This window comes from Pseudochaenichthys georgianus, chromosome 8, assembly GCF_902827115.2.
Source record: "Pseudochaenichthys georgianus chromosome 8, fPseGeo1.2, whole genome shotgun sequence".
Lineage (NCBI taxonomy): Eukaryota > Metazoa > Chordata > Actinopteri > Perciformes > Channichthyidae > Pseudochaenichthys > Pseudochaenichthys georgianus.
The window spans coordinates 10473807-10486290 of record NC_047510.2 but is presented as its reverse complement, the minus strand read 5'-3'; the positions used below and the strand labels follow the sequence as shown (position 1 = coordinate 10486290).

At 40.4% G+C, this 12484-nt stretch overlaps 1 protein-coding gene across 1 annotated transcript; it reads left to right on the top strand.

Annotated features, from left to right (window-relative positions):
* The first annotated feature begins 832 nt into the window (after window positions 1-832).
* LOC117451618 (uncharacterized) lies at window positions 833-12232 on the top strand. The gene is made up of 4 exons (XM_034090012.1): window positions 833-931; window positions 5748-5904; window positions 6459-6588; window positions 11281-12232. Exons 2-4 carry the CDS (start codon window positions 5778-5780, stop codon window positions 11522-11524), a joined length of 501 nt encoding a protein of 166 aa, XP_033945903.1. The 5' UTR covers window positions 833-931; window positions 5748-5777; the 3' UTR covers window positions 11525-12232.
* The last annotated feature ends 252 nt before the right edge of the window (window positions 12233-12484 follow it).

The window sequence follows — 12484 nt, the reverse complement described above, 5'->3', positions numbered from 1 at the left end:
TAGCAGTTGAGCAGAGAGCTACAACCAGCTATACTTTTATGAACATCATATCTCCTCCGATGTTATTTACAATTTCATGCAGGTTAGTTTTATTATCTTAGATCGTGTATGCATCATTTATTTTTACTATTCATTTATTAATATTAATATTTGTTATACTGCAGACAGGATTTACAAAATAAATATTTGGAGAAACAGTATGAACCTTTGAAAACATAACCTTAAACAGTGGATATAATCCTCAAAAACACAATAATTGCAATACAAAAACCGAGTTTATTCATGAACACTAGATGAAAAAACACTTTAAATACATTAATTTCCATTAGGAGATACAGATATTCATTTGCTATAACCTGCCTATTAACATCTGTAGTAGGCCTATAGCTGTAATGGAGAGTGTGTGATTCTTTTGTAATTAGCACCAAATTATTTAAGGAACACCTGATGGCAATTAAGCAAATTAGATTGAGGGTTATGCTTATGCCAATTGTGCCAACCACATAGCTTGCAAGAAAAAAATTAAAAAGGCAAGAATATGAATATATTTTCTCTCTTCCTGTCTTTCTTTCTTTCTTTCTTTCTCAGCACAAGGACATTCTGGTCAAAACCACCAATGATCTCATTTGCAGAGTCCAGGACGATGGGCTGACAAACAGGATACACTGACCGAGGTGCTGGAGCTTCGACTCAAACCTCAACCATGCTGACCACCGGGACGCCATAATGACGGGGAAGTGGTAGATGCTGTTTGTGTGTGTGGGTTTGAAAGTGAGAGAGTGTTCCTTTTGTGAATATGCATGTGTATGCATGCTGGGTGTGTGTTCTTTCTATCCTTCTGCCCTTCCTGCATGCCTCTCATTGCCTCTGTTTGGACTGGAACTTTCCAGAAGGAGCTGTGAATTGACAGGTACACTCTACTGATCAACAGGTATGTGCAGAGAATAGGATTTGTATTGATTAAAGTTGTTTAGGCCAAATTATACAGAAAATGCAAGGGAAACGTTTATAACAAAGGAACGTAAAAGTAAATTGTACTACTTTATGATTTCGGTCTGAAGTTTCAGTTTTATTTTGTTAACACAAAGGTCAAGAGTTTTTGCAGAGGAAATTATTATACTATATTATCTCTTTGCACCACTCCGTGTTTTTATTAATTACATGCTGTATAAATCAGGCTCAGGTCCGGGGGAGCATGCCCCTGGATGCCCCTGGACCCCCCTAGGGATATTATGTCCACCCCCCACTTATAAAAATAGCACTTTACCCCTGCTTACACCTATATGCCGTGAGCTGATTATCAAGCCTTCATTGTAACAAGTGTATATATACTGTGTATCGTATGTGCGTGAAGTGTTGCAGTAGAACATTCCACTGTAGCACCTGGTAGATTAAGGGAAAACCCTAAATGTTTGAGCACCCTCTGTGAAACGTCAAGCTACCCCACAGCACCCCCAAAAGAAAATCTCTGGCACAGCAACTGCTTCTGAACCGGATGCTTTTTTCGTTTGTGCAAATAATGGCCTTTAGATATTGTAAAGACATACATGCACTTCTTTTGTGGGTTTTCTCTGGAAGTTTTTCCTTGTACGATGTGAGGGTCTAAGGATAGAGGGTGTCGTTTTTCTCATACTGATATTCTGAACAATCTGTGCTGTTGTATTTGCTGTAAAGTGTCTCTACTGTAGGCTATTTTTATTATATGTACAGCACTTTGGCTCGACCAAACATCGTTTATAAATGTGCTATATAAATAAAACTTGATTTGATTTGATTTTGGATGGGATAAAACTCTTAAAGATATCACCATAAAACGTTGATAATTTACATTAAAAGGACTATCTTGTTATTACAAGTTTTTGAAATGTTAATTTTAAATATAAATAATTAAGCACTGTATAATGTTGACTATTGGTTAATTTAGGAGACATGGTGTTGGGAAAGTTCACTTTCTACATGAACTAGTTCAGTTCACAGTTCACACATTTTAAAATGAACTAGTTCAGTTCATAGTTCATAATTCAAAATGTTGAACTAAAGTTCATGGTTTCAAAAATGAACTAATTTATAGTTTATAGTTCTTTTTTCAATACGTTGCTGCGAGCTATTATTTGTCTCCTGTACGATGTTAATGGGATTTGGGTGGTAGTGGATCTGTTTTGGCTCTCTTTTTTATTCGCCACTCACACATACCGTGAAAGGCTAGTCGTGTGCTTATTCTCAATGTGCCGTTTAAGGTTTGTTGTCGACGTCGTCGATGTACGGACTTGCTTTTTCAAACCGGGCGGACACAGTTTACAGGCAAACGTTTGATTTTTTCCGTCTGAGTCAGTACTGACTTTAACGTAAAACTCTTTTAAATGCTCATACGCCGACGCCGTAGAGCAGGGGTGGGGAACCTTTTTCCTCTCAAGGGCCATTTCAATTTTTACAATATCCTCAGAGGGCCGTACAAGTTATTGACCTCTGCTTAAAAAACTAAAATCACAGCCCATTCATTTCATTCTGTGCAAAGAAAAAGCAACCTCTTAATCCAGATATCTCACCATGACTCGCGTATGCATGCACGTGCAGGGTGTGGCGTGCTCCCCTGGGAAGATTTTTTTTAAATGTTGAAGTTAAAAGCATCAATCTGGTGCACTTTGAGAGCAACATTAGGAGATCTATGGACACATCTCTCAACACCCAAACACAACTGTAAGCAGATTTTCTTTTAATTTATGGATATTTGACAAATCACTCCCCTTTCAAACTGTATTCTTCTTTATTAATAACTGTCATATAGTATTTTATACCTGTTTACTTTATTCTCTTATTTTTTTATAACTATAATGATCATATAAAGATGTGCCTTTACCTCACTGGTTGTAGAAAAAGCTTCTTATATTCGTTAGCATAGCTAGCTAACCAGATGCTAATGATAACAACACAGTTATTGACTGTCTGATCAGTATGACAGATGAGCAGATCGCCACTGGGCTTTCAACTAAAGACACAGACACGCAGAAACTGCGGCATGTGTATGGACTTATCGGTACTGCAATTTCTGAAGTGCTGGAGTGGCGTTCTGGTGCTCTCCGTCAGAACTGCACCCCTGTCAGTCGAGACATATACCACGTGATGACACGTTAGGCTCGTGTTGTGTTCAAGGACCCTGACCTTGGCCAGGAAAAACAGGCACTCGCTTGTTTAATTTTTTGCGGTCTAGATTTCTTTCATTTTTTTATTTTTTGCATGTGTTTATAAATGACATCGAGGGCCGTACCAAATTGTCTCGCGGGCCGTATACGGCCCGGAGGCTCCCCACCCCTGCCGTAGAGTCTCACTCTGAGCGAGTGCTGCTCCAGCTGCTCTCGGCTTCGTCCATACTAATTCATTCAATGCTCGCCGGTTCCGCGGTTCCACATTGTTTGTTGTGAGGAGTCTGATATATTTAATATATTTATATTTTAGTGCGACAGCCAGGGGTGACAGGCGCGTACGCGTCACAGGCAGCTTGCTGTTGCCAGATTGGGTGGTTTTCCGCATTATTTTGAAGCCTGTTTACTGTGTGTTTTAACTGGGATTTCGGCTGAAAGGCATATGAAATCTGGCACACTTTTGAACGCCGTTATAATACAGTGCTGAGAATGAACGCACTTTTGAACGCCGTTATACAGCGCTGAGAATGAACGCGTTCTCAATTACGTTCATCTAGCGGAAATACAGTACGTTCAGTTCACGTTCGCCCAAAAATATGAACGCGTTCATGAACGATCGTTCATTGAACGCGTTCAGGTACATCACTCCACGCATCGACCTGGTATTGCAGTACCTCCAGGAACGGTGCAAAAAAAAAAAAAAAGGTACATCACTGCATGTACAGAGACATATAGACAAAGTTAGCAACATAAACAATTAAATGTGGATTTTCAATTTTTCCTTTCTTCTAGTCTGAAAGAAGACATACTATGGAAGCAAAATATTGTCCACTATAGCACTCAATACATATTTTTTGATGAGCAATTTTGCTGCTTTGAATGAACATATGTTGGTTTTCATGCAGCATCAATGTGCACTTTTAGTGTAACATGCTTGAGATGAAACGGAATATGACTCCTTTTTTAATGTTGAGCATGAATTTAAATGAGGCATCTGCCTTTTAAATACTGAATCCATTTGGGAAATTCTGTAATTATTCTGCGTGCCTTCTCTCGCTGCAGGGCCTAATTTATTTCATGGTTGCCAGATTGAGCGCGGTTTGAGTTGATGAGATTTTGGTTGCTAAGGAAAGAAAAGCTGTGGGTTTAAGAGACCGGCAGCAGAGAGAGCTTTAAAAATATAGCTACAATATTTGTGGTTGTTATTGTGTGCATGCCTGCAGGGTCAGTCAGGGTTTATGTGTGTTTAATTAAGTTTTAGCGAGATGGTTCATTCTGCAGTGATGACTGCAAAAAAATCGACATATCCCCAGTCGTGGGGCATACAGTGTGATGCGTTAAAGGAAAATATTGGTAATCATCAAAAAATAATAAAAATAACACGGTCTCTCAATATATTTTTTATTTCTGTGGCTCTCAGATTAAAGCCCATTGGTTCAAAAATAAAGCTGAGTCTATAAAACAGAAATATGTAGTCTCAGTTATTATTGTTTCACAAACAAACAGGAGAAAATATTGCATTTGTTGGGAACTATTTTCAGCAGCAGGATGATCAAAGTTATCATGCAGATGGACAGTAGTTAGAAGAAGTATGTTTTAAACTTGTTCTAGCTGACTTATACCAATCAAACTTATTTTACCCAGTCATAAAGCCCACAGATAATTCATGTTTAACACTTTAGAATAAACAAAAATAAATTATGAAATCTGTAATTTAAATGTCTTGTACGGTCAGTTTTCTGGCGTGAGCTCAGCTGCAGGTCAGTCTTTCAATTACATGGATTTAAACACAGCTGTATAGTCTACAAGGGCCTCTGTGTGTTATTGGAGTGATGGGGCATTGCTACTCTGCATGTCTCTGCAGCTCTCAGTTTTTCCAAGCCTCCCTTTGTGTTTGAATGCTGTTGGCCTCGCTCCCGAGCTGAGAGTTCAGCCTCGGGTTATTTTGCTCCTGTTCCTCCCTCTGAAACGCAAGGAAGACTCTAAGAAGTTTGTTCTCAGAAAAGTTAGATTTCCTTTTTCTCTGCATTATCACGATTGATAGCCACAGCTGTGATAAAGCCATACAGTGTTCAACACAGTGCTGAGAAGAGAGTGATACCTGCAGCATGCTGACTACAGAGCAATAGTTACAGATGGAAATAAAACCTGGCACACTGAAGTCAGAGAACATCAGGCATGGAAAGCAAAGGAAAAGAGAATTTAGAAAAGGGCACCCACGTGCTGAAAAGTGCTATATAAATAAAATTGCCTTGCCTTGCCTTGTATTAATAAATTGGAAATAATAAACATACCAGCCCTTCCTCTAAGCCTTTGGCATTTGAGGATGCAATGCATGATTTAGTGAATTGCTACAGTGCCTAATGTGTGCTCAGTATTGCTATTAAAAACAAACAAACAAACAAACAATCAATCGTTTTAGTTTAGCAAGTCGTTTGCCTAACAAAAACTAATTTGACATAAAGTTAATAGGATTTGAACCAGTATATTCAAATACAATTCCTTAGGATAAAGGGTCACAGATGTAAACACATTTTTTTTTTAAATGTTTTGTATTTAAAACAGGTTATTCATTGATCATAGGCACTGTGTCTTAATGTTTTTAAGGTTTTTGTTAAAGCTCTTCTCTTCTAAATCATGGCCCCAAATCTCAACATGCTGATGCTGCTATTGGCCATCACCACGGTAACGGTTCTGGCCCAGAAGCGGCGCCCGGCATCAAAGCCGAAAGTCAGCACGGACGAGTGGAACTTCAGGGATGGCTGTGAGCACACATTTTTCTCTCTGTTCACCCTGGGTCAAAGGTCAAGTTCAGGGCTCAATTTAATTTCATGGTTTCACAGCTAGAGGTGAAGGCAAAGCTGTCTGTCTGTGTGGAGCTCTATTATGGGGCCAAACCATAGACTGTATAAAGGGCCAAACCTGATTGGTTAACGTGGGTAGACAGAAAACAACTGATACCTTAATACTACCTTAATACAACCTTAATTTGTCCTCTGTTATCAATTTGTTGTGTCAAAATTATTCGTTCAAACTAAAGATATAAAAAAGATATTTCCATGTTTCTTTACGTCATTTTGGCTCAATTTAAGAAGACTGACTAACATGGAGCATTAGCATTAAGCTGCTAATGCTAATATACTTTTATATCTTAGAAGCGAACGGCAGCTTAAAGGATTCAAAGGACTTCCAAGACAGTGGATCTTTTTCCTTCGAGTATTTTTCAGTTAGATTTAGCAGGACGAATGAATTCAGTGGGATCTGACTCAGAATTACGAGCCTTTTTTCGGTTCACCAGAGTGTGTTTTCTTGTTTCAGCTGATAAGGTGAACATGCGCGGCGTTGCTAACCTGACTCAGACCCTGGACGACTGGAGGTTCGACATCCTGAGCCAGATGAGAGGACTCCTGCAGAACGACCACCAGTCTGTGCTGCCCGACTACGCCAGGTACGAGAATGTGTTATATTTATCTTTACAAGTATTTCTCTTTGGATTATGTAGTTTTGGTAGAACTATTTGTATTTTCTATAAAGTTTCTGCGTATACGTTTATATAACTTACATGAATGGATTTTCCTTTGACGGATGGGTAGGATTTCTTAGTTTTGGTAAGTAAACACATCTTTTAACCTTCTACCTCCCTCTCTCAACAACAGCAGAAGCCAAGCCTTCCCATTAGGTTTCGGGTACCCCATTGGGTAAAAGCCAAGAATTATTCTAGTTTTGGAATATGCTCTTTCAGATTTACTTATCCACTTGAGATATTTGCAATCCTTTACTTGTTGGGGAAAAATACAGTTGTTTGGAAGAGACGTTTTCACAGCAATATGTAAAAGATAAGAATGTAGTTTGATCTTTGTCATAATCGAGACACACTAATGTAATCTTCGATTTGTATCTGTCCCACGGCTATTCGAAATATCAGTTTTCAGGAAAGTTTAGCTGAGTCATCAAAGTAACCTATTAAAATCTGTGTTTAACAGAATTCATCAAATTCAGAGGATCATATCCAAATGTATTAATGCCAAAGACGGCAAAGAAGTTCAAATATGAATCAAATGAAAAGGACAAACAACTGCAATGAGTGTAAATGAAAACGTGAGAGAAGTAAAGCTGCGTACAAAGGCCAAATGAAAAGAAAGGAAGTTCGAGAATATCCCAGAAAACCTGCTGCACCATCACTGTTTATGTAACTAGTGCACCATAATGAAGTCTACTACTCTAAACTGTGGCGAGCTGCAGGAAACACCAGACTGCCTCGGTGGAAAACTCCTGGGTTTCTTATGGCGCCATCGGCCACAGAGTGTTCTGGACAGAATGTATTATCAGCCTGAAGGATAAACCACGTTCCTGTGGGGACTCGCAACTGTTTTATTTCACTCATGTGGAATATTTTGCTCATTGAAGACACACAGGAGGATGGAGATGTGCTGTGCTCAGTCAATTATAAAACTAGTTGTTGAACTAAACTTTCCCCAGTGATGAAAGACGTAGTGCGATCCATTCCTGCAGAATTGTTTTCTTCTAAATACTCCATTACAAGTTACCTTAAGTAAAAGTGGATTTTTCTTGGATAGGATACCTGAGGATGTGGATTTGTTGTTTTTATTGTGTTTAAATAACGAGAGATCAATAAGTACACAGTCTGTTCGGGATGTGCGTGTGCCTGGTTTTAAAATAAGTCTATAAAAGTGTTTATGGCAGCAATGCTTCATCATGAGGGGTGTGGCGCAGTGGATAGAGCGTTGGTGTTCGGATCAGGGGGTGACAGGTTCAAACCCCACTGCAGTCAACATGTCGATACCTGGGCAAGACACTTCACCCCAAATTCCTCCTGTGGGGATTGCCCACAGTATTGAGTATGTAAGTCGCTTTGGATAAAAGCGTCTAACAAGTAACATGTAATGAGTGCAAAGCTCACTTAAAATTGTACGACTTAAGAAAAATTCCAGCCGGTTGGTTCTGTTTTTTTCAGTTTTCTACAGAATCACTGATCCAAAAAACTTCTCTCGGGTCCTCAGTAACACACACGCCAAACGTAAAATACATCAATCCAATGGATTCCAAGAATAATTTAATCTCAAACACACATAATTACACTACACTTACACTTTGAAGTTGAATGAAGTTGAGGCCATCATCAAAAAGATGAAACCCTCCACCTGTGCCCTGGACCCCTTTCCCACAGCTTTGGTTAAATCGAACATTGATGCCATAAGTCCGCTGATCACTTCAGTGATAAAACAGTCCATCCAGTCTGGTCATGTTCCACCACCATTAAAAGCTGCTGTCATCAAACCACTCCTCAAAAAACCCACTTTAGACCCTGAAGTCCTAGCCAATTACAGACCCATCTCCAACCTGCCATTCCTATCCAAGGTACTGGAGAAAGTAGTTGCCATTCAGATCCAGGAACATCTAACACTAAATAAACTCTTTGAACAATTCCAGTCTGGTTTCCGCCAGGGCCACAGTACAGAAACTGCCTTAGTCAGGGTGACCAATGACCTGCTGATGACAGCTGACACCGGATCTCCATCTCTCCTCATCCTCCTGGATCTAACTGCAGCATTTGATACCGTCGACCACGACATCCTACTCCACCGTCTTCACACTACAATTGGACTCTCTGACTCTGCCTTAAACTGGTTCACCTCCTATCTCACCGGGAGGACTGAGCACGTCACCTTGGGAGCGGCTAAATCAAGAACTCACTCTGTGACTTGCGGTGTCCCCCAAGGATCAGTCCTTGGCCCCACCCTTTTCACCATATACATATCCCCCCTTGGTCGTGTCATCAGCCGGCATGGAATATCTTTCCATTGCTATGCTGATGACACACAGCTCTACATCAGAGCAAACCCAACCCCCTCTGCACCTCTGCCATCATCCACAATAACCACATGCCTGGAGGAGATAAAGGTGTGGATGAAGCACAACTTCCTCCAGCTAAACAGCTCCAAGACTGAAGCCATTCTTATTGGCACTCCACATCAGGTCTGTTCATCTGCCATCACCAGCATCACCTTCTCCGGTCAGAACATTCCACTCTCAACAACGGTTACCAATCTGGGAGTTAAAATGGATCCTCACCTGACCTTTGAGGCCCACATCAAGCAAATATGCAAGACCTCTTTCTACCACCTGAGAAATATTGTGAAACTCCGCCCCACACTCAGTCTGCCAGATGCTGAAAATCTTGTCCACACCTTTGTCTCCTCCAGGCTGGACTACTGTAACGCACTTCTCATTGGGATTCCTAGCAAGAACATCCAGAAGCTGCAATACATCCAAAACACAGCTGCTAGGATCCTGATGAGAGTGCGGAAGTACGAACACATCACACCCATCCTCAAATTACTGCACTGGCTCCCGGTCTCACTCAGGATTGACTACAAAATCACCCTCTTCACTCATCAGTGCATATATGGAAATGCTCCCTCCTACATCAAGGAATTGCTCACCCCACAAACCTCCACGAGGAACCTACGTTCAGTAAAGGCAAACCTCCTCATCCCACCAAGGACAAAATTGAAGACCATGGGAGACCGAGCCTTCTGCTCCGCTGCTCCGAGATTGTGGAATGCCCTCCCAAGCCAGCTGAGGACACCACAGACTGTGGAGGCTTTCAAAAAAGGCCTAAAAACGCATCTTTTTAGAATAGCCTTTAACTAGATTTTTAAATCCCCCACATTATGCCATGCCGGCATGAATGTCACAGCTTTTATTATGTTGTTTTAATTGTTTTTTTATTGTTGTTTTGTTTCACCCTTTTTAATTTTTAATTTTGTAGCACTTTGAGTTTTGTTTACGCAAATGAAAAGTGCGCTTATAAATAAAATATATTATTATTATTATTATTATTATTACAATGTAGCTACAGTGCTTATGACAATAAAGCCTTTGAATCTTGAACATACAAACACACACTGAAAACATTTAAACCTTGACTTTAATTAAATGTAATACTGTATGTCAACAGATTACACATCATTGTATTAGGTTAGTTGAAACAATATTATGTTGAACCTAATAATTTGTTTTCACACTTAATAGTATTGCTTTCATCTAACCTAATAAAGTCAATGTTTCAGTTTTTTCAGTGCACCCACACATGTCATTTAAAGGTCCCATGTCATGCTTTTCTGGTTATTACCCGTCCCCTTGTGTGTTATGTAGCTTTTTATGAATGTGAACGGTCTGCAGAGTCACAAACCCTCAAAGTACACCCTGTAGCGAGTACAACTCTAACACAGAAAAGACGTGTGCCCCAGAACGCCTCGTTGGAGATTTTATTTTTCAATTTTTTTCTTCCGGGAACCAAGTGACGTAACGACGATCCAAATGGACCAATCCGCGGAGCTCCTCACACACACACACACACACACACACACACACACACACACACACACACACACACACACACACACACACACACACTCACACACACACACACACACACACACACACACACACACACACACACACACACACACACACACACACACACACACACACACACACACACACACACACACACACACACACACACACACACACACTCAGCCAGCCTTATTTTTCTCAGCTGCAGCTCTGCGGATTTCTCAGCCTGGACTCAGCCTGAGACAGCGGGACACGGCGAGGCCCGGCCCGGTAAGGCCAGGCTGCGGGTATGTGTCTGTGTGCTCCGGCCTGAGCTCGGGCCGGGCCTCCCCGTCCCGCAGACCCCACGCAGCAACCAGGAAACAACACCAGCAGCAGTGAGCCAGCTCACACTGTCCGCTCCTCACAGCAGCGAGCCCCGCAACGTCCCGCCAACACGGCACCCAGACCTACGCAGCATTCTCATCTGTTTGTCATTACTGGTGTAATTTTCTGGTTGCTAACGCCATTGTAACACACACATTGCACAATATAAATCTATAGTAGACCTCAACAATGGAATTATGATCAGTAGAAATGGCCATGGCATGGGACCTTTGATACTTCGTTTGCCATTATTAATCACTTCTAATTTTATTTATTATTTGCATCCACTTCTAATGTTTTTTTTATATCTTTGTAAAATACTTTTTAACCAGTTTTTTAAAAGTGCTTTATAAATTATTTTAATATATTTTGAATCTTTGTTCCTGTCTAGGATCCAGCCACTGTCTGAGGCTTTAAACGACCTCTACACGGAGTTCAATGCCCTCAAAGCTCACCTGGGCGACCTGACCGAGAAGTTCAGCGCCATTGAAACCTTCATTGATGAGGTCAAGGCAAGCCGCACCACCAACACCAACACCAACGCTGATGCAGGCTCCGCCCCCAGCGGGGGCATCGGCCCCATCGTCAGGCAGGGCGGGAGGAGGGTGATAAAGAAAAAGCCAACGACTTCCTAAACAGCCAAAATTATGTTTATTTCTTCTTCTCAGGCTTTCTTATCTCTGTGTCCTGATCCTCCTTTGATTTCATTGTTATCACATGTTATACAAATATTGTACCAAGGCACTCCCAGTTTAAAACATCTGGATATATTAAGTTGAACTTGGCATGTTGCCGAGATCAACTTAATATTCGTTTTTTGATATATTGCGATATTTTCTCTAAATACATATTGTTTTTCTGTTATGCATTTTTAATTACCTGCACACAAAGTGGTACAATTAACAATTGGTTTAAAAACATATATTTGGTCCTTCCATTAAATAGGAAACAAATCTTAGTAATTGTGTGCATGAAATTGACATTTAGGATGCATTTTGGGATACATTACATTGGATGCATTGCATTGTGGGATTATGAGAAGAAAACTGTCCATGCCATGATCACATTCTAGATTCTTTAAGGGCACTATAATTAATCATTTTCAAACCCTGCCATTCAAATAAAGTAGCACTAGTAACAACATGGCAGAGATTTGAAACACAGACTGTTTTCAGTTTCCTCATGAAATAATTGCTCTTTTCTAGAACTCAACACACATTTTTGAGGGATTTGATTTGACAGATTTCCTGGTTGTGGGTTTATATAAGTGCCTAGTTTGTTGTGTTTATTCTTAATATTTTTCGAACAAACAAGCTTGTTGGTTTGGATTTACTGTTGCATTATATGAGCTCTGTAATAAACTCACTTATTGCATTCATTCATTATTTAGTGGGAATGCTGATTTCTGAAATTCTTTATTATTCCGCCGGGTTATTTTGCACCTCTTCTTCTCCCACATTCCACATCGCACAAACTCCATTCGAACATCAAAACGTCAGCCTGTCCTCCTACAAAAAAACGACCAAATAGGTCGATTGTTTAAGCACCTTAGATTACGACTCATAGCCACGTTTTAGTGTAGCACCTCTAGTGGT

Excerpts from the sequence above, each read along its gene's own strand:
- LOC117451618 (XM_034090012.1), top strand. The coding sequence starts at position 5,778 with ATGGCCCCAAATCTCAACATGCTGATGCTGCTATTGGCCATCACCACG. Across the intron at positions 5,905-6,458 it reads GTGGAACTTCAGGGATGGCT|CTGATAAGGTGAACATGCGC; the intron begins GTGAGCACACAT and ends TTCTTGTTTCAG. Across the intron at positions 6,589-11,280 it reads GTGCTGCCCGACTACGCCAG|GATCCAGCCACTGTCTGAGG; the intron begins GTACGAGAATGT and ends GTTCCTGTCTAG.